Source organism: Monopterus albus, unplaced genomic scaffold (assembly GCF_001952655.1).
Source record: "Monopterus albus unplaced genomic scaffold, M_albus_1.0 scaffold31.1, whole genome shotgun sequence".
Lineage (NCBI taxonomy): Eukaryota > Metazoa > Chordata > Actinopteri > Synbranchiformes > Synbranchidae > Monopterus > Monopterus albus.
The window spans coordinates 2,149,751-2,171,389 of NW_018127911.1; the positions used below are offsets into that span (position 1 = coordinate 2,149,751).

The 21,639-nt window shown below is 39.2% G+C and overlaps 2 protein-coding genes across 4 annotated transcripts in view; both read left to right on the forward strand.

The window, feature by feature from the left end:
* Positions 1–357: 357 nt before the first annotated feature.
* ppp1r2 (protein phosphatase 1, regulatory (inhibitor) subunit 2) lies at positions 358–13,279 on the forward strand. The gene is made up of 6 exons (XM_020596813.1): positions 358–766; positions 6,356–6,463; positions 6,911–6,994; positions 8,992–9,092; positions 10,072–10,245; positions 10,684–13,279. Exons 1-6 carry the CDS (start codon positions 639–641, stop codon positions 10,701–10,703), a joined length of 615 nt encoding a protein of 204 aa, XP_020452469.1. The 5' UTR covers positions 358–638; the 3' UTR covers positions 10,704–13,279.
* Positions 13,280–15,344: 2,065 nt separating this feature from the next.
* Positions 15,345–21,639, forward strand: part of LOC109958247 (arf-GAP with coiled-coil, ANK repeat and PH domain-containing protein 2) — a 45,892-nt gene continuing 39,597 nt past the window's right edge. For 2 of the 3 annotated variants that reach the window (XM_020596760.1, XM_020596759.1), the window contains exon 1: positions 15,346–15,752. In XM_020596760.1, the coding sequence (XP_020452416.1) occupies positions 15,700–15,752 (53 nt within the window). In that variant the 5' untranslated portion in view covers positions 15,346–15,699. Of the gene's footprint in view, positions 15,753–21,639 lie in introns of all 3 variants that reach the window. The other variant, XM_020596758.1, reaches the window with a different exon arrangement.

A 21,639-nucleotide genomic window follows, 5' to 3' on the forward strand; every position in this document is an offset into this window, starting at 1 on the left:
AGTCTGATGGCAGAGGGAAAGAAAGAGTTTTTCAGTCTAGTGGTCCTACATTTCACACTTCTGAACCTCAGGCCAGAGGGCAAAGAAGTGAACAGTCCGTGCTGGGGGTGGGTGGGATCTTTGAGGATGGAGGCAGCCTTCCTACGCACCCTGCGGTGGTAAATGCTCTGCAGAGAGGGCAGTGGAGTCCTGATGATCTTCTCCGGCAGCACTTAATTTTTTTTTACATACTGTCAACCACAGAGTGGCAGTAGATTCCCAGATCATTACAAGATACAGTACCTCTAAGGGCACATCACACAGCATTCCAGTTCTCTCTCTCTCTTTCTCTGAGCACAGAAAGGTAGCATAAATCGTTCAGAAATCTCGCGATGCTTTGATCCTAGCTGACCTCTCAGTAATGCTTTTGCCCCTCCAGTCAATGAGCAACTAGAGTAGACATGTCGAGTACGAGTGACGTAGGATTCTGCGTAGGTTTCTTTTGAGTTTATGGTAAATAATTGAGTTATAACGTGGAGCATGTTGAAAACTATACCATTTTTCTAGTAACCGAGTCACAGATATCAGAAAAGGAGAAAACCAGTTGAAGGAAATAGTAGAGCTAGCTAGCTAGCTGGTCTGGCAGTCAGCGTGTGGGAATGGCAGCTCCCCGGCAGATAAAAGGCATCCTAAAAAACAAGAACAGCGATTCAAATGTCAAGTCGCTGCCCGAAGACGTACCAGCAGAGGATCTTGAACAAGCCCCTGGACTCACGGAAGACGACCAGTAAGTTTTCTGCTTAGCTGTCGTGAGCTTGGTAGCCCGGTAATATTAGCTACACTAAACACACGTTAGCCTCTGTGCTTCCCCTGTCAGGCTAACTGTAACGTTGAAATCACCTCTTCGACTGTTAATGCTAGCCAACTGTGTGTGCTGTCTGCATGAAAACTTTCTTATTGTTTCTTACAATTATTAGATGGTTTCTCCTCTCTCCTAAAATCTTATTTTGTAACCAAGAGCTAACTAACGTTCACACCGAGGAGCCAGGTTAGCTTGGTTGGGGTCCAATACCGCGAAACTCACAACCGGTAACTTAACGGTTGTTAGCAGATATTCATTTTATAAGCTGGAGATGTCGAACAATGAAAAACTCTTACAGTCGATGGACTTAGTGGTAGTAAAAAAAAGTTAAATGAAAAACACCGTTAAACATTGACAGCTCACACGCAGTGATGACCATAATAAGGTAAATAAACAGAAAATCTCCGAATAACGTTTGTGCTGTATTCAACTAATCCAATTTTAGCGTTGTTCACGGACCATTTCCGATCGAATATTGTATACAATTAAGCACGTTAGGTTACACAAAGCCCTTAAAATACTCAGGAGCCACGTCCATATGTACATACTCAGAGTGCATTAACACAGTTATATTTCAGCAGTTAGTTTTCTGTAAACTATATTAACACTAACTGAAAATATACCTCCTGCATTGTGGATTTATTGGCCAAATTTTTGTCAGTTAATTATTTTGTTTATGAAATGTCAAAAAGTAATTTAGAAATGCCCACTCACAACTTTGCTGGATCTAAGATGGCATCTTCAGATATTTTTTTGTTTGTTGGTTTTGTGTCTGATCAAGTCCAAAGCCGAGAGATGTTCAGCTGGAATATTGCTTTATTGAGTTTATTGCTGTATAAGATTTTAACTAAAGATTGTCATTAAGAATAAAGTCCATCTAAACCAGTGGGTAGACTGGTAGCCTAGGCCAGTGGGTGTACTCTGAGTTATATCTGTAGCGACATTGATTTGATGTTCCATCTGACACTGATAGCTGTGTTGCAGACCTGCACTCTCACTGAAGCACCTCTCTGGCTCAAAAGAGCCAGCGATCTGTGGTAATCAAGGCTATTTTGCTCTGACCAATTCCAGTCCACCTTGGCTCCATTTCACTAACAACCATCTCATAACACTGCTGTTGTGCTGAATGAACACCTATAACATAACTTCTCTCAAATCCCCTGCTTCCTGAACTCATCCCTTGTGCCCTTTAGTCCAGTTAGCCAGTAGACATTTTGTCAGAGGACATCATGCGTTGCTTGCCATTACTGCAATCTTGAAGCTGGCCAGGGTGACAGTTTGGCTCATTCACCTACTGGCAGTAGGAGACACCAGATTATATTATCCATCGTGTTCAGTGACAATTGCGGCATCTCAGATGAGGTCACCAGCATTGCAGAGCAAATAAATAGGTGTGTGCCAATAGTTTTACCATTTAGGAACATGATTAGGCCCTGTAATGATCCACTGATCAATATTCAGATTGTAAAAATATGTCTGGGAGTGTTGAATCAGCTGTTCTGTTTTTCTAATGGGTGCTCAGCCTTGGGGTCATGCTGACAAGAGGTCAGAGTTGGCTTCTTGCCCTGGATCCTTACCTTCTCCTATGCGTTCATATTACTGATACTTGAATGGTGGCAGTGAGACTTAAACACCCCAGATCACCAGCCTCTGTTAGGCCATTTCTCTCCCACAGTCAAACCCTGACTCCTCTCTGCCAGCAGGGCCAGGAGACCCTGGACATGCCCAGTTCCCTGAGTGATGCTGTGGAGTTGTGTTGTATTATTGCCAGTATAGTCCGATTTTAGTGAAGGTGGCATTATAGTTAAACAAGGTGGCTGCTTTACAATTATACACACATTTCCTTTTATCTTAAATCATTTCACCTGTCTCTTCTGTTTGGAATGTTTTTCATTGGGTTAATCCACATTCACCCCAATCAAACATTAGGATATGTAAAGGGGATTTGTAGATATATTTTTCTACTGTATGATTGACCTCCCCCAACACACACACACACACACACACATTTATTTGCATCATTTTATACTGTAGCTGATGAGTTTTTTTATGTGTGTCATCTAAGAACCCATTTTTGAGTAAGTAGGTAAAATACCATAGGCAAAGAAGGATACAGATGAGTCTAGGAAGTTGTCTAATTCTTAATGGATTAGTGGCTCAAATCCCATCAGGATTTTAAAAAGTGGTCATGGTATTACGATGCCCTACAATGATAAAGATAATAGAGCTGCAATGGAAATAAACAAACGGGACATGTCAGTTCCTGTAGTGCATATGGAAAGTTTTCAGGCCTTTTGACGGTTTTCATATTTTATGTTTTAGACTCATCTTAAAATTGATTCAACTTTTTCTCATCGATTTACATAGAACACTCCACAATGGCAAAGCAAAAATAGGGTTTTGGAGTATTTTGTAAATGTATTAAAAATTTTAAAACCGAAATATTCCATTCACATAACTATTCAGAGCCTGTGTTATGACATGTGCAACTGAGCTCTGGTGCATACTACTCCTATATGTTCATTAAACAGATCCAGACATGGTGGCACAGCTCAGTCAGACAAGTTCTTGTCATCTCTATGGATTGGGTGCTTGATTGTACACAGGATTGTTCCAGAAAACTCTTTTCCTCTACTTCCTTGTCACTCAGAAAGACTATTTATATATCAACGCAGAACAAGCTGTATTCACTGCCGGGAGTGGAATTCATTAATAAATGCCATGCTGTGATGGCCTAATTTCTCACGCTGCGGCTCAGAGAGGACTCCTAATGTCTAACCAGCTGGCACTGGAGAAGCAGGGGGCTCACAATTAGTGTTTAAATTGGACCAACTCAAGACTGGTAGGTTATCACCAAAGGAACTAGTAGGGCATATGGACAATTTAGTCATGAAGCTGATAAAATTGTTTATAAAGTATTTATATACACCAGAAGCTGTAGAATGCATGATGATTAACATAATCAAAAACACTATAGGTTAACCATGCTTTTCCTATGTCTCCTATATGATATTATTAGTTTACATTTTAAGGAAATCAAGTTCATTATGATTCTACTAAAGAGTCAACTGATGACACTGCTCAAACCAACCCAGCAGCAGGCAGAATCTGCAGCAAGCACCAAAGATTTAGCAAAACCTGGCAGGTGGGTGGTGTTAATTTATCACCCTGACTGTGAATGAAGCAACATTCAGTTAATTTACTAAAGCCATCATGTTTGTGTATTTACTTTTTAGATTTAATCATTATGGCATATTTTAAGCTCTGCCTGTTGGCAACATCTTTCAACTAATACTTTTTAATAGTTTCCAGCTATTCTTTTAAAAGTAGATTAGCTGGTGTGCTTTGCATTGAGTTCCCTTGCTCAAGGGAATTTTAAAAGGTTAACCCATTAGAGACTGTCACTTTTTGTTATCCCTTCAACCATTGTTATTTTGTTAACAGTGATGCATGAGCCCCACACCCCCTCATATATAATTCATGGATGCCTTCATGAAACTCAATCTCTCCTTCACTGTCGTATGAGCCCTGTCCTGTGAACGCGACTGGCAGGCAGTGGATCTCTAACTTTCCATAAAGTGAATGGAAAAATACCAGTCTATTTACCCTCCTGTGTGCAGGTCAGTTGAGGTCAACCGCGGGCATATATAATTTCTTCATTTTTTTGTATTAACAATAAGAGCCTTTTAATGATAAAGCCAGAATCAACTGGTGTTTGAACACCAGTGGTCTACAATGATAAAGAGCAGTAACTGATATAGGACAAGGCATACAAAGTAAGTGAAATTACATAATTATCAATACCTTTATTGTCTGTTATACTGTTGATACAGAGGCATGTAATAAATCTAGTGTAATATGTAATTGTTTTAAATGAAATGAACCGTTTGACCTTTATAACCCAAAGCATCTGCTGTTTCTTTGGCATATTGGCCAAGTTAAGATCACTTGGTCCCCTTTAAATGAACCAAGAAAGGACTCGGTTCTTTTTCTGGTCCACCTCAGTTCTAATGTGTCTTTTGTCCTCTCTCTGTTCATACTGACTCTGGAGCTCTTGGGCCTGTATTGATTTCACATATGGCTTTTATGTCAAAGGATTCTCTACTTTATCTCTTTTTATTGTGTGTGTGATAAAGTACTTTTGATGTATTCATTTCCCCACGCTTTGTGGCACTGTAGTGGGGTCATAATGAAGCCCCTTACTTGTGAGCTGAAAACGGAATGAAATCCTTAGTGTGTCTGTGCCTTATAGCCAGTTGTCATTTCTTCCTGGCACTAAACTACCCGTCCATATGGGTATCATTAAGATTTTTAATAGCACTACTGATACTGCTTATTTTTACTTTAAATAAAAAATTGAGTGCTAACATTGCTTCATTTTTTATTTTCTCATATTTACCTTTAATATTCTTGAGTAGCAAATTGCAAAGGCTTTGTCTCAGGTCTGTTTTTAGATAGAGACATAGGGGAGCTCTGCAGTCTTGTAGCAGCTGGCACTGGAATTAGCATCTCTCTCCCATCTCCTACTCCCTGCCTGTCTCTCAAGGTATTCGACCTTTTATTCTGTAAACAGGGTCAGGGCTGATGCACAGCACTTTGGCAGGAGACACTAAAGAAAGCAGAGGTGGTTTAACCCAAGCCTGATAACTCTCTGGAGCACCTGGATTTGTAGTCTTAGGTCTCAGCTTAGTTTCATAGAAAATAACTAGTATAAATGAGTGTGAAGAATTAAATACTGTTGGAGGCTTACCGTGAACTGAAAATAGGAAAGAACTTCAAAGTAAAACATGGAAATTATGGTGAGTGAGTCTACAAAATCTAATTACATCAAAGCTCTGAAAGATTAGAAGTAGTAAATAATTTGTCTGTGGGACAATGCAGTTAAAACAAATGTTGCTGCTTCCTCTCTCCTGATCTATAATAGCAGTTCTCTTTATCTTCTCAAACTAAATGTCTTATTTGGTTCTCATTTAGTCTTTGTCTTTGTTCATTTCCAAAAAGGATTTGAAAGGGCTGCAAGGATTAGTCTCATTCTGAACAAAAAGCCCTGATACAGCATGTAGAGAGGACAGCCTTATTTTCCAGATGCGAGTGGAATAATCTGGCCAGGTGTTCTGCAGGGAGGTGGAAGAAAAACACCTCATCCTCAACAAAGCAGTTGTATGAAATCAGAATGCTGTTCAACCTTTGACCTTATTCACTCACAGCTGATTGACCTTAGTTCCCACTCAGACCCTTACTTGAATCCCTGATGGATTAACTCAACACCAATGCAAATACCATGTAACGTCCTGAAAGTCTAATTGGTGCAAATGACACTTTTTCATTTTTGTGTTCCCAAAATAAAACTGAATGAAAATTGGGCCACGCTCTGTCCTAGATGAAATGTGATCTCTCTTCTCGCCATAGGAGTCTGTCTGATGTGGTAAAGGGTGGGTAGCTGGTGTGCAGTGGTCTACATCCAGTGTTTTGCCTTCATTTACCTCTCACTGTTTTTGTTTGATCTTTTTCTAGGAAAAAATCCCAGAAATGGGATGAGATGAACATCCTGGCCACATACCATCCAGCTGACAAAGACTATGGCCTGATGAAGATAGATGAACCCAGCACACCTTACAACAGGTCAGAGGCTTCAGATAAAATTCCCTTTCATCTATTTCTGCTAATAGCACTTGTATGCATTCTGAAGACATTAATTTACCAGAGAATTGTTAAAATATATTTGTATACCCTAAAAATGATTTCCTTTGAGAATACTGTATGTCTAACACTACTGATTTTACCCTGATCTTATCACATAGCCTGTTTAGTGTTCTGATCAGTGCCAGTATACGACTGTTATGTAGGTTGGTGTTTGAGGTATCTCTCTGCAGGTCTGTAATCCAATACATCAGGGTACTGCAGAGAAGGTCATCCTTGTCATCCTTCCTCTTCCTTGCCTCATGTTGCCTCCTCTCCACCTATTATGCCCTCTGTCAGCTTATGTGCTTGGTTCTCTGCTTCTGTTTCCTTTCCTTCCCAGTCTTACTTCCTCTTCTTCCTTTTATTCATTTAATTTCTCTCTCTCAGGATGGTGGGGGATGATGATGATGACGGGGCGCTGAGTGACTCGGACGGCCACAGTGGACTCCCAGCTGATGACCTGGCATCAAAGTAAGAATGAAATGTAAATGGAGGGAGTCGAGGACAAACTAAGCACAGAGAGAAAGAGAGAGGGCCAGCAAAGATTTGAGGCATGACTGCTACCTTTAATTTCTGATTTCTTTTATGTATTTTTGGCACAGTGTTGGCAGTAGAAACGTAACCTGGAAATGGGAGAAAAATATTTTTGGTGTGGTTAGGTGTAGCCCAGGTAAACATGTTTTAACACCCTCAAAGCAGTGTTTTGGACAACATACTGGCCTCCTACAGAAGTTGCAAGACTGTAGGAACATTATCACATTAATTTTAAATCAGACAAACAAAATCCAACACCAAATTATTGTCGTGTGCTCTGTGTGAAGGCTAGCGATGCGCTGTGTGTCAGTTTAACAACTGACAACACCTCTGTTTTCATGGAAATGTTTCCTGTATTTCTACCATCAGCCTCTTCTGCTGTTGATCAGTAAATAATGGGTTTATGGGTGTTTTCCCATCACCCTTGAATTCCATGGGGAAAAGATTTGCAATGTGAGGAAATGCTCTATATCGTACTGGGAAATTCTATTAATCAAGGATGACAGACTATACATAAAGTAAATGGAATGCTGGAATATATGTATATATATATATATATATTCTTATTTGTGACATTTTGGTGTATTCAGAGCATCTTGGAATGAGCAAACCAAGACAAAATTTAAAGTTTTTGTCCCTCACCTTGACCAGTATAAAAAATAAGTATGTATTACTGAGATGTCATCTTTAATGGCAAGAAAATTTACTTTTTGTGTGTGCCTATCTTACTATTATTTTCCGATAACATTGAAAATGGAACACCATTCAGCAGTCAGGGGGAAATGTCCATTGTGCTGTAGATCAGAAAATGGTCTGTAGCTTCAACAGACCAAAAGTATGTTTTTATTTTGACAGAGTAGCACTGACGTATTGTCAGCCTGAAAATCTCCCTGTATGTGTACTGTATTCTCAAAGTAAAATTGCAGTGGACACTGAAGAACAGTGGCCACATTATAAAAGGAAATAATATACTGATTTTACAAAAATAACACAGTGTAGGCAAGCTGAATCAGGACTACAAATAGCATTTTTAACATCTCATGGTAGCAGTCTCACCTGAGCCTCTGAACCCAAGTTCTTGTTGTGTTAAGGAATACACGTGTCGCTCAGAGCTGTCTTCTGGTTGGTAATGGGGGCCTGAGAAGTGTATTTGCTGTGGGTTATTGTACATACTATGTGCACTAATGCAGTAATGAGATGAGCTAGTTTGAGTATTTGACTGCGTTCTCCACAGAGAGCATGGTGATTAGCTCCAGACTTGCAAGTCAATTAGCTGCCTTTGTTTGCTTCCACACAGTGTGCTTTCCATAGTTTTACACTAAACTCACCACACACTATAGTACAACAGCTGCTCTTTTTTTCTCAGCAGTATCCATTGGTACTCTCTGCCTGTCCATCACTTACCCAACTGTCGTTTACTTACCTCGTACCTAATTCACTGCATCACTCTCACTTTCTGTCTTCCTCCTTCTCTCTGTCTGTATTCCCGTCTTTCTGGGTGAGTCGGGCTACTTTGTTGGAAAGCAGAGGTACAGTAAATGGGAGCAGTTGCATTGATTCACCACCTCGAGTCATAAACCATTCTTCATTTTGTCCTCTGCTGTTGAAACTCTTTGTGAATATGACAGATGGTGTTAGTAACTCTTGATATTTTAGTCTCATGCTTGAATACCCAAACACACACACACATGCTGTGCCTACTCTCTCCTCCCTCTCACCTATAATCTCTCCATCTGTGTTCCTCTCTCTTTATAGTAAGATTTTTTTTAGGAGTTTAAATAATCTCTTCACTTTAAGAGGAGCTTTTGATCTCCTGTTTGCTTGGTCATGTGCTCATTTAATCTGGTCATTTTGCAACAGAGGAAAGGAAAAATAGGAATGGAAACACCAAAGAAAAAATTGACACTTGTACTTTATGTCCATCTTCTTTCAAGGCTGGTAGCAGCAGAGGGCTCAGAGCCTCGCTTCATGAAGGAAGAAGAGGAGAGCAGTGAGGAGGAGGAGGAGGAAGAGGAGCTGACTCCTGAAGAACAAGGTAAATACAGAGATTGTATTCCTGTTTTAATTAATCACATCAACGCCTGTCTGTCTAGTTTCAGCGGAATATTTAATTATTATTATTATTATTATTATATAATGTTATTCAAAAGTAAGAAACATGGTCATAACTCAGTAGCTGAGAGAGAGGGGTGTAAATATGTATCTTAACTTTTTTTTTGTTTGCTATTGGCAGCAAATAGGTTTCACCTCTTTATTTTTAACACAGTGTCCTTTGCAGCTGTGAGGGCAAATAAATTCAAAGTGACACGACACAGTGTGACATGTTGGTGGAAAGGGATCGGAATAGGAAAGAGCTCGAGTGTTCTGTGTGTGCTTTTGACCTTTCACTGATGTCCCTCAAGATGGACACACACTGTCAGGATACTTTTGACCATTTTCTGATCTTGCCCTTCTAAGTCCGAGGTTTCTATGGTAGCCTCTTGTTTTGTATTTCTGTCTGAACTATGCAGGTAAAAGCAAGAGAACAGTCTGGAAACCACAAATCCAATCGACGCAATCCAGCTGGAGAGCTGCAGCTTCAGCAGTTGTTGACACAGTTTTAGACATGTCAACGTGCGCCATCTACAGGAAGATTATATCAGCAGTTTTAGAGCTGCAGATGATGACAGGCAGATTTTATTTTGCTGATTAAAGAGAATATGGGAATGTTTAGACATGATACGTGAGCAGACATATGCTAGTACAGCCATATCAAACCAAATGCTGGCAGAAGAAATAGCTGATGGATGACTAAGATTTTGGTATATGAATGTTTAAATGATAAATGTAGATGTTAATGTGTTATATGTTTATTAGTAGAATGGTTGACCTTTTATTGCACAACGAATATTATTTCAGACACTTAATTATACAGTAGCTTTCATCATCTGATGGTAAAGCCTTAAAGATAAAGTTCAGTTCCAGAAAGTATTGAATTGTGGCTTCAGTCATTTCAAATTCATCTTCCCTTGCAGCCAAAAAGAAGCATTTTCAAATGATGAGGAAGATGCACTACAACGAGGGCCTGAACATCAAGCTAGCCCGCCAGCTCATAGCTAGGGAACTAGAAGATGACGAAGATGCAGATGAAGAGATGAAGGAGGACACAGAGGAGACAGAGGAGATAAATGTTGACCCACCACAGGAGGGTAAGGAGTGGGAGACTGTGATCCTGGGTACGTCTGGGTAAATAATTTGGACAGTTTACAGTCCAGCATGGTGGTGCATGGACAGTGGTATAGTACAACTGCACAATGTTGCTGAATTGGACAGAAATAATGGTTTTGTGCACTGATGCATGCTGTCATTGTGGATATTGTTCATTACAACTGTCAGCTGCTGTTTGTATGTGCTGCCTTTTGCTACAGTTACCAAACTTTGCATCAGGAAGTGGTTCCGGTGTTGTGTACATGAGTACAGTGCATTATAATGAAGGACTGGTGTTGGGGGTGATATCTGTTTTTAGTCATCAGCTTGTTCAGTCTTCACCAACTCCTACTTTGGAGGATCAAAAAAACAATAAAGAAATTATAGAAATATTTCCACATGTCTCATGCCTGCCTTTTTGTTTCTTGTTTGTTCTACAGCTGATTCCCTGGATTCGTAGATCAGGCCTCTCTGCCACCTTTAGCCCTGTGTCTCGGCTCAAGATCCAGACAGATACTGACACTGCACTCTGTTTCAGTGCTGGGCCATGCAGCAGACACTGCTTCACCACCTGTAACCCCTAGCAGCCAGCAACCTCTTGGGCACCTGTCCATCTCTACTATTTCTTTAAACTGTGCAATATAGCCTTCAAATGCAGTGGTTTTAACTCCCAAGAATTAACACAGAACTGAAAACTGCTGGTCACTCCTCCCCAATGTCCTGTTGCCAAGAATTTCCCCTCCCACTTCTTATGGACTGAAGAATGCGGTTCTGGCCCTGAAAGGAGAATCAGTATCTTTAAAATACAAAACTCTTACAGTCTAATAACATTACTCCCATCTGGCCTCTCCACAGCCCCTCTGTGGGCCACAAAGCCAATATGTCTGCCCTGTAGGAAGCCAGGGAAAACTCCATGGCCTCACTAATGACGTCTCCGAGACATGACGACAGCACTTCTACTGGGTGTGCTTCAGATGGCTTTTAATTTTGTTATGCTTCTTGATGCACCATTTTGGCATTTCCTTCAGTACTTTTGTGATGAAGGTTGGACAAAAATGATAACTTGGCTGGTTTGCCTTGTCCCCCCCCCCATTCACATCCAGATTAGCAGTTAACATGGCTTACTTGGTTATCTTGTGCCATCAGGAATATTTCTCTTCATATTGGCATTCCGGAGTCAGCATGAAATAATGATCATTTAGGAAATATAGTATTTCATAGTAAAGACAGTGTGGCCTATACACAGTCTGTTCATAAAAAATTCTAATTTGACATCTGACAAACAATAATACATGCTTCTAACTGAGATGTGCTGAAGTTTCTCACCATGATGCTTGCAGTCAACTCCTTCGAGTCAAGTATTAAACTGGCTCTTTGCTGACTTTGACTGTATTAATTTTTCTCTACTCATTTTAAGTTCTGGTAGTTTTACAAATATATATACCTCATAAAACCGGACTGAAGGCCTTTTCAAAATGAAATCCACTGATAAATTTGGCAAATATTTTGAGGCAGATTTTAAAAGCAAAACAAACATTTAACATTTGTTTACATCTGTTGCTTCTGTTCATGGGATTTTTTTTGTGGATGAAGATTGCAGGATAAGTCAGAGGTGGTTTTCCTGGTATGCTTAAGACATTTTAGTTCTTTGAGTCATGAGGGACAGCTGAAGTCCCGCATCTGAGGTCAAGCGCATGCTACTGATAAAAAAAACTGTCTTGTAAAAATGACTCTCGTCTGTAACAAGTTGCAGCTTTAAGCACCAGGCTCTTGGTAGATCTGACAAATAAACCAGTGCTCACTGTGTTCTTGCTTAGATAATATGCACTTCATCAGTTGAGCTTCATCAGGCGGGATTTGTGAGAAAGGTGCAATCACCAAGTTTGTGTTGAATTTCTCATCTGATTTATATGATGTGATACTTAATGGCTGATCTACTTAAGTTTCTTGTATGATGCAACTTGGGAATGTCAAAGAAAGAGTTGTTGATGCTACTGACTTTAGTTGGTGGAGTTAAACCACTAAGAACTTTTGGAGGCATTTCAATGATTTTTATGTTTGTGGCTCCTATAAGTGTGACAAATCTTTTAAAAAATGTTAGATTGGCAGAGTATTGGGGGGGAAAATACATGGATTTTGGTGCAACTTCAATTGCACATTTGTGATTGTGACCGAGTTTGTGGAGCTGTATCCTCGGGTACATGCTGCACGACTTCACAGTTTAATTAGGAACCGAATACCCCGAGAGAAACGTGCGTGTCATTTAGGAGCTAGGAGAATTTCTTGTGATCTCTTAATTTTCTTTCATGTTTTAGTTCCTCGCTGTAATAGGAAGCATTGAGCTTTGTATTATGGAAACACACAAGATCCTAGACCAACGGTATGATTTCTGCAAATGTCCCTTTGCAGTTTTGTGCGTGTGTGTGGTGTAGTATTGGCGACATTTTCTCTCCATGATAGAGGTGATAGAACCTCCTTTAACCCTTTCCACTCACCAACAAGGACTCTGTATTGTGAGAGAAAACATTTGAGCAGTTAAAGATCGTACAGTTGTAGAGAAACAGGATTACATCTGGAAATGCAGATTTAAATAAGACAACGATGTCTTTTATTTTGGTCACTGAATTTGTAAACAGAAAGGTTGAAGAAAAGCTGAGACAAGCGGTTTAAATTCGCAAGCTCGTCCACAACATGGTTGACATGATGGCCCTGTTGGTGGTTTTCCAGTCAAATGTGCCTCAAGTATTCATGTAGATGTGGGTAAAATGAATAGGTTATGCTCTATGATACTGTTCTCTGTCCTGTTTTATCGCACATCTCACTTATTGTTTTTGCACCACTTCTGCTTGGTTTGTTTTCTAAGGATGACAGACTGTTAAGCAGTCTGCAACACTGTGTTTTTCTCAAAATTACGTGGATCTTAAATCAGTGGGGGGTTTTTATTTAGCATTTTCGATTTGCATGTTCTTAATTATCAGATTGTACGTATTCTGTTTTGTTTCATCTCCTGTCATTAAACAAATGTGTTGGGAACTAGTCTGTTTTGGCTTGTTTGATTTGAAGTTTCAGAAACCACAAAAAATGAAAGGGAAAAAAAACAAATGGGATGGAAGAAAAATCAGATATGACATATGGATCTTTCCTACATATCAACTAAGTGAAATTCCTTATGATTTTTTTACACTTATTTGAAAAATAACATTATATGGTCAGTTCTAATAGGTCAGAAGGATTTAGAAATGGAATCTGATGTGACCTAATATTTTTAGATGGCTCTAAATGCAGTCAGGTCTTTGGAGCACAGTCAACTGCTCCAGAAAACAAATCAAAACATTTCAATCTAAATGACAAAAGTGAACTTTATCACACAGCAAACACTTTTATTTATAAGCTTGTCAAGTCCTTAAATATTAGTTGTCAAACTAATCCTCCTTTAACATCAGTAATGGAAAAACTACAGGAGTATTTTACACTGAAGTATTAGCAGTTTTAAGGATAGGTTTGCAGTTTTCAAGTCTGCCTTTAAACAACAGTCTGGTGCACATACGGTCACTGAAAAGGGATTTGCTTGATTAAACACATAAAAACCTTTAACATCTAATACATCTAGCATGATTGTAGAGTTGTATATTTTGTGTCTCATCACTTAGGCTGGAAGCACATTAAGAGGTGATCTGTATGAATAAGAGGAATGACTACAGCAAGAAAAACCTGTTTCAGTGTTCCCATGACAGACTTGGAAAAACTGTGAACCTGTCTTTCAAGTAAGCCATATAAATACTTTAAGCACCATTATTCTGGACACAGAACAGGAAATGTATTTTGTCATTAACTGGAAATACATGGCTTTTCTGGCGTTATCTTTAAAACATTTGGTTTCCCTGCCCCACTGGCGTGTTTTGGTCTGCCTTCTACCACCAGATGGCGCTGTTAAACAACAAAACACTCATTCCCGTTGGATTTCAAGTAATTTTAACAGGATACTGCAGGGGGCTGTGTTCGTGCAAGGATTATGTTGCATCTTTGGTTTAGTGTTGGTTTACAGGGATTTGTTCCACTGTTGGATAAAGTAACAAACTGTTATTCTTGTTACTTGCAGAATTTGTACTTGAGAAGCGAGTGTAAAAATCCACAAGAATAAAACACGGTATAGCAAGAAATGGGACAGCGTCAACAGTAAATCAATTGCTCCAGGAAGCTCCTGTCAACACAGATGGCGCAGAAGACAGATGGATGACTGATGCCTAGTTTTTGCCGTCGATTAATTTGATAAGTAAAACCAAGAGGAGAACCGCTGTTGTTGATACAGACCTACGGATTAGTCAGTCATTCGTTTTTATATTATTATACACTTAGACTTATAAGATTCCTCTTAAAACACGAGACAGCCTTTGCTGCTATGAACATGTTTGGTGCATGATCAGGAGAAGAAAAAAAATGACAAAGTCGTAAACGGTGACAAATGTAGTAAAAAAAAAAAAAATCAAAACCCGAACTGTCCTTTCCAAAAGTCTCCACAGTATTTGCTGTAACTCCTGCCTGCGCTCCGTGCATCCTGATTGAGACGTGTCTAGACCTTGACTGGACCCCACCTGTGGCAAGACACATATCTGTGTTTGTGTTTAGCCATGATGTTAATGGCTAAACATCATTTACTCGTATACCGAGCTTCCATTTGAAAATTTTCCCATTCTTTATGACTTTAACATTTATTTGTGTATTATAGACTGTTAATGGTATCTATTTTAGAAGATTAGACAGATTATCTCTTGCATGCATAGGTCTTTTCAATGTAGAGAGGAATAAAACAGCATATTTATCTTTTTGTAAAATCTGATTTATGAAGATACATATTTTCAAATGTATAAAAATGAACAAATCAATAAATTTTATTATTGCAATTGATTCTAAAGGAAAAAAATATCGTTGTATCTAAGCAACACGTTTTGGTAATTGTAAATTGAGGTTATATATGATCAGCAACAAATTGTGTGCCTCATCAGAAAGTGTTAAAAGACAAAACGATTAAACATGTTTATACACTCGGTGCACATGCGCTTTGGGTGGTGATTCATCTCATCTCATTATAGACGATCTTTGTGTGAGTCTGTACTATGTGCGTGGACGAAAAGCTTCTCTCCCACTGGCTGCTATGACCGAACTAGCGAGTGGGTCGACACTTTGTTTTCAGCACTGGCTGTTGTTTCGGAAATAGTTTTGTGGCATTTTTGGCAGTCAGGCCATTCAAAATACAGTTGTTTATGGTTGCATTGCCGCGAAATTTTAAGCGTAGCTGCTGGCCTCTGAGGCTAGCAGAGCAGTGACAGAGTGGAGTCCGCTGGTCAGACAGAGGCACAGTAACGTTAGCAAACCAGCTAATTAGCCAGAAGGACTCAGCCTGGATTACTGTTTAATCTAAGGGAGCACAGGTCTACGGGTTTATTAACTGTGGCAACATGAAGATAATGTTGGATTTCGAGGAATGTTTGAAGGACTCCCCGAGGTTCAGGTGAGTGCTGAAAACCAAGCTCCTGTTCCTTTTATTTATTTATCTTTGAAATAACAGGATAAAGTGTCCACTTAGCTCCTTGCTAACCTGAGCTAATCTGATGTAACTAGCTAGCTGTGTGCTGCTGTTACTTTTCTATTTTTGTCTCTAAAGCTGCCTCCAGCCGAGGTTTGGAAACCAAACGTAAACTCACTTGACCAGTGATGACCACGTACACTCAGGTTTCGTTTTATTAGAGTCACCAAGTTCAAACTGATGCAGTCTAAACAGTCCTGCAATAAATCCCTTATTAACGCCTGTAAAAACTAAACAGTTTCTATTATTTTGCCTAGCCAATTTATCTCAGTGAGGCAAGACTAAATAAAAACCTCTCTGTATAATGCAGTAAAATTCAACAGCTGCACAAACTACAGCCTCCATACAGCTGAATCAGCACTTCTCTAAAACAATTTGAACAAAGTCTTCACAAAGGGACACTAGATTGCAGGACTCTTATATTAGAATACATTCATTTTAGATGGGTGTACCTAATAAACTGCCAGCTGAGTGTGCTGTGCTGTAGGAAGCCACTCCTTCCCTGTTTTCTGTATATAAATAATGTAAAGATGGACATTCATTCATATTAAATATGAATGTGGGAAGTTACACTCTGTGCCAGTAGCCTATTTTGGCCATTGTTTAACATTTCAAGCCTACAGTATGACACCGTAGGAGAGTTTACTCCCAGATCTTGTGGCTCTGTCATCAAATGTGCAATGTTTGCAGAATCATTAGCTTTAACCTTTACTGTGTACCATTCACCAGACCACACTGTACTTTCTTACTTAACTTGGATTATATTTATTTCCTTGTTGGTATTTCTGTTGGCAGGGAACTCCCTTTCTTCTACTAGTGGTTCTGCAGTGATAGGTAGCACATCCTAAAACTCACCATCTATTTTTATTGTTTCATTCCCTAGTTAGTATTTAGATGAAAGTAGAATCTCAGAGGAATGGCTGGGTGTAAATGAGCTCTTCATCAGTTTTGTAAGGTTCATGTGATGTGTTGCTTCTGACATCACTCAAAACCACTTTTTTCCTCTTTGTCAAGAAGTTGTGTAAAATAGACTGTTTGCTTTCAACTTCCCCCTCACTTGATTTGAATTTTCCAGAAATGTGAGAAGGCGCATCCCTCCTTCCTCCCAGAGCCCCTGCTCCCCCTGCTGCTGCTGTAACATCCTTTCTCACAAAAACAAGGAACAGATGTTAGAAATGTTTTTGGAGAAGAGTAAATCATTTTTTTAAATCAGAGCACTGAGGGGTTTGAATAAAGGAAAACATCCAAGTCAGCTGTGTTACTTGAAACTAGTTGTAGTAATTTTTAAAAGCTTACAACTTGATTGGTTACATAACCATGACTGCAACTGATAAATTCATTATTGATTAATCACTTGATATACAAAATGGTGAAAAAATACCCACACTGACAAAGGTGTCAACCAGCAGTCCAGAACTCAAAGATAATAGGTCTAGAATGTTAGAGGACAAAGAAAAACAGCAAATCCTGCTATTTTCATACCTGAAACTAAAGAACTGTTGCTTGAAAAATGATTGACCTGATTGATTATCACAGTAGTTGCATATAAATTTTGGCAAATAGATTAATCAGCTAATTGTTTCAGCTCTAGTTGCCTTGTCAGTGATATTTCTTTCATGATTGTGAATAAGGGAGAGCGCCGAGTCACTGCTCTTTGAAGTTGCTGATGTCAGGGAAGTTAGAGTTTATCAAACAAAGTGAGGAAGCTACTTCATCTGAACCGCAGACACAGGCTGAGGTGAACAGACACTGTCTGAAACTGAAACTTTTAACCAATGATTTTCGGTCTATATATGATCATTCCCACTAGCTTCAACTCGTGTCTCTCTCTTGAAATTTAGTCATACTGTATGTGTGCAAGGCTTCATCTCTGGTTTTTGTATTTGTATTATGTGACTTTTTGATAATTTTCAGGCAAGAAAGTAACCACTTAGATTTAGAATATGTTCCCGGTTTATCTGACTAATGTGTACTTGGAGATTTGTTCTAATGTTTTCAGAGGACTACCAGCTAGTGGACCAAGCTGTCTTCATCATGTTCTCTTTCCTCAGACTGCACTGGCATTGAAATTTCCTGATGTTTCAAATATTATCAAAATAGTTGGTGATTATTTTACTGTTGATCAACAAATTGTTGTCGCTCTAATTCAGACTTGGCAAATTCAGGCCAAGAGCATGATGGTACATGATAGCACCTCATAGAAAATACAGTTTAAGTCTGTCCATCACAGGTTGTAACACATAATGTACTATTCTGCAAAAGCAATCCTCCTGGTACTGTTATTTTGCCAGGATTTTTCTCTGCAGCGAGGTGTTGACAGCTGAGCACATAGCCCCGACTCATCTGTATTTTTAGAGACCTTTGCCTTATGGGAGAATCATCTGTCAGCATTTCCTGACTCTTTAGTCCACCGTAGGTTTGTTCTGATGGGTTGGGACTAATCAGTTTTCCACTTAGGCCATCATCATTTTACCAACATTTTTCCAACCCCACTCGTTATGTTGGGCCAGAGAGGAGGACAGAGGGGGAGAGAAAGAGAATGGATGAAAACATGAAATATACAATACACCAGCGTCGAGCAGCTCTCACTCGCTCAACATCTGTTTCCATTTTGGTGTTTGCTTTCAACTTTGTGCTAGAGAATATGGAGCCCCCAAATGTAGAGAGGGTTTTCAAGTAGTAATTTGGCACACCCCATGTGTTTTTTTTTTCTTTTCTTTTCTCATCTCATCCTCATTTTAGCAGGGAAACTGTCTTTAGTTGTAAATGATGCTTTCAGCCTTGCGCAAAGATGCACTAGTGTTAACCTAGTTTTCACCTTGGGAATGAACATAAGAGCTTTCCTGGCTCCTCTTCAAGTATGAGAGCTGAAAATTCCCTTGGCGTTTATCCCCACATGTATGTAGAAATAAATGTTTTACATTCTTAATGTGTCTTTATATCCCACAAGGACACAGAGGAGGATAATATCGGCTATATGTTGTTCATATATTAAATATATTATATAGCGGTGTGTTTATGTTGATAGTTTAAGACCAATAATAATGACAATTCACTTGCCTCTGATTTTAATTCAATTGACTAAATCTTTGCTCTGTGGAGCTGAAATGCTGCAATATGTAGTTGTAAATATGGAATGCTGGAAAGTATAACATGAAGAAATTCATAAATAAAGTTTCATAAGAGAAGGATGAATCAATTTTATGCCTGACAGACATGAACTTCCCAGAAATGAACACATTTCTTGCAGATACTGCACATGACTCCATGTCTTCACTAATCTTAAACACTATAACATGAGACTGGTTTCGCTGATTCTGAGCTTGGCCAAGTGCCATGAAGTTACTGGTTGAACAGGAGCGCTGACAGTAGCTGTGGAGCCAGCAGAAGACCGTCAGTCTTCTCTAATACAGAACCCAGAGGCTGGTGAGGAGTACGCCTACTGCAAATTACCCTTATTAGTTTCCCTTGGGCGTCGTTCTGCAGGTTTGTTAGCATGCAGGGCTTGTTGCCATTTGATTTAAATGAACTATGGTCCATTTCCTTTTAATGGTTATTAATAAAGGCAATTAACAGATAATGAAATGGGAGGACTGATGCTACCGTTGCTGTAAATGGCACTATACTGACACTGTTGTAGTTCAGAAAGTATCAACCAAACTTTATTTCTACAGCACCTTTCATACATGTCTCTGCAGTTTATAGTGCTTGACATATAGATGACAATAAGACAGGTAAAATGAAAAACTAAAATAGTTTAAATATAAAGTGATAATCAGTAAAGTTGAATTAGAATTAAAAACTAGATAAAACAAATAGGGTGTAACAACAAATAATCAATAAAAGACTTCTTCATTTGATGCAAGATTTAAATTGCAACCTGTTTGAATTGCAGATGGGTTATATAATGTCGGGATGTCATATGGATTTGTCAGAATAACGAGACAGGCAGCACACTTGTAACTTTCTGTTGAAACAATGCTCTTATAGGCTGTTTTTTCTTCTGAAACATGGTTATAGCCTGGTTTACAAGCACATTTGAGTTTTTAACCACAGTGCATGTTGTTACTCAGCATGCCAGGTTGCACTGCTACAGGGGGAAGTACTGAGCAAATTGCGGCTTGGTAAACCAAAATGAGGAGAAGATGACAAACTAACAGGGGGCCAGGGCTACCTTCTATTTTAATGTCCACTGGCTGACAAAAACCAAAAAACAAAACGAAAAAGCAAAGTCTTGACTAATGCAACCAAAAACTGCATCACCAGAAGTTTTGGAATGCAGTTTGGAACAATTAAAGGAATTGCACCAGAGGGCCCAAGAGTGACTATTGGTTCATACACTGGAAGCATATCAGACAAGCAAGCTGGTGAGAGAACATGAAGTGCTTTTTAAAACAAGTAAAAGTATTTTGAATCAATATGGAAACTGACAGGCTAACATCGCAATGAGGACTTTGAAACAGGTGTGATGTGTTCTTGTCTTCTCCTTCTGATTTTATAACTTCTGGGTAGACCAGAGAGGAGAGCCTGACGTTAGTCAGAGGTGCTGGATGTAAAAGTGTGGTCTCTCTCTGTCGCTCCGAGAGAGAACTGGTCACACTTCAGAGATAAAAAGCACACTTTGTGACAATCTCCTTCTGAGCCTTAAAATTCAGTGGTGAATCAAAAATGACACCAAGAGTTCTGGGCTGTTGGCTCAGGTCAGACGTTTCTCTCTGGGCCTTTGACCCTATAACTAAAATCTCAGTTTTGTCCTGACTGAGCTGTAAAACACTTTGTGATATCCAGGGACTAAAATATATGTTTAGGGGAGGACAGTAAATAAAATAAATCTAATACGATACTTTAATGTCTAAGTAGACAGTTATTTTATCTGAGCTCCGGCAGCTCAGAGGAAATATTTATTTTTCTGCTGAAGTTGTTGAAAGTAGAGCTGAAACACTAGAAAGTTTTTTTTTTTTTTCAAGCAAGATTAACAAAATTGTAAATTGATTATTTTTAGTTTTTAAACATTTGGTTGGACAAACCAAAACATTTGAACATGTCTCTTTAAAGGTCTGGAAGTAGTGGGAGGAATTTTTCATCAATTTTTATGAAATGCATAACCAAATGAATAAACAGTTAGCTGAGAAAATCTTTAATAAATTGATTCGTAATCAAAGTTATTGTTGTTTGCAGGCCTAGTTTCCAGCTGTCAAATGATGCACTCTTGTTTAACATTGCTGGAAGTTTTTTCTCCTACAGAATAAATGTGTTAATACATTAATGTAGAGCCTGGTAGTTGTAACCTCTCATCAGTCTTGGATCAGTTTGGATTTCCTTCCTGCAACTTGTGTGTGACGCAGGAAGGCTGAGGTTGTGTACTTGATGTTCATTCATTAAAACACCAGGCAGAATTTCCCAAAACTAGTGTAAGTGTTTATCTATATGTAATGACCTCATATTGTTGATGTTGATGAAGCTTGCTGATCTAATGATGGGTTTTACCACAGCGGTATCCCCCCCTTAGCACCACTGTGCTGCTCTCTAACAATTACAGGATCTCAGTGAAGTCATCGCAGTGAAGCTCACCCCCATTCTTCACATTTCCGTCCACAGTAACAGATTCAGGGTGCTTAGTTGTTTGTCTCTGTCGGTGCTGGCACTTTAGTCAAATCAAATCAAATTTTATTTGTATAGCGCCAAATCACAACAAAAGTCATCTCAGGACACTTTACAAAGTAAGGTCTAGACCTTACTGTTATCAATATTATTACATAGGGAAAACCCAACAAATCCCCCTTGAGCAAGCACTTGGCGACAGTGGGGAGGA

What these genes read in the sequence shown, in the direction of transcription:
- ppp1r2 (XM_020596813.1), top strand. Translation starts at nt 639, where the DNA reads ATGGCAGCTCCCCGGCAGATAAAAGGCATCCTAAAAAACAAGAACAGC. An exon ending in GGACTCACGGAAGACGACCA is followed by an intron (nt 767 to 6,355) that starts GTAAGTTTTCTG and finishes ATCTTTTTCTAG; the next exon opens with GAAAAAATCCCAGAAATGGG. An exon ending in CCCAGCACACCTTACAACAG is followed by an intron (nt 6,464 to 6,910) that starts GTCAGAGGCTTC and finishes TCTCTCTCTCAG; the next exon opens with GATGGTGGGGGATGATGATG.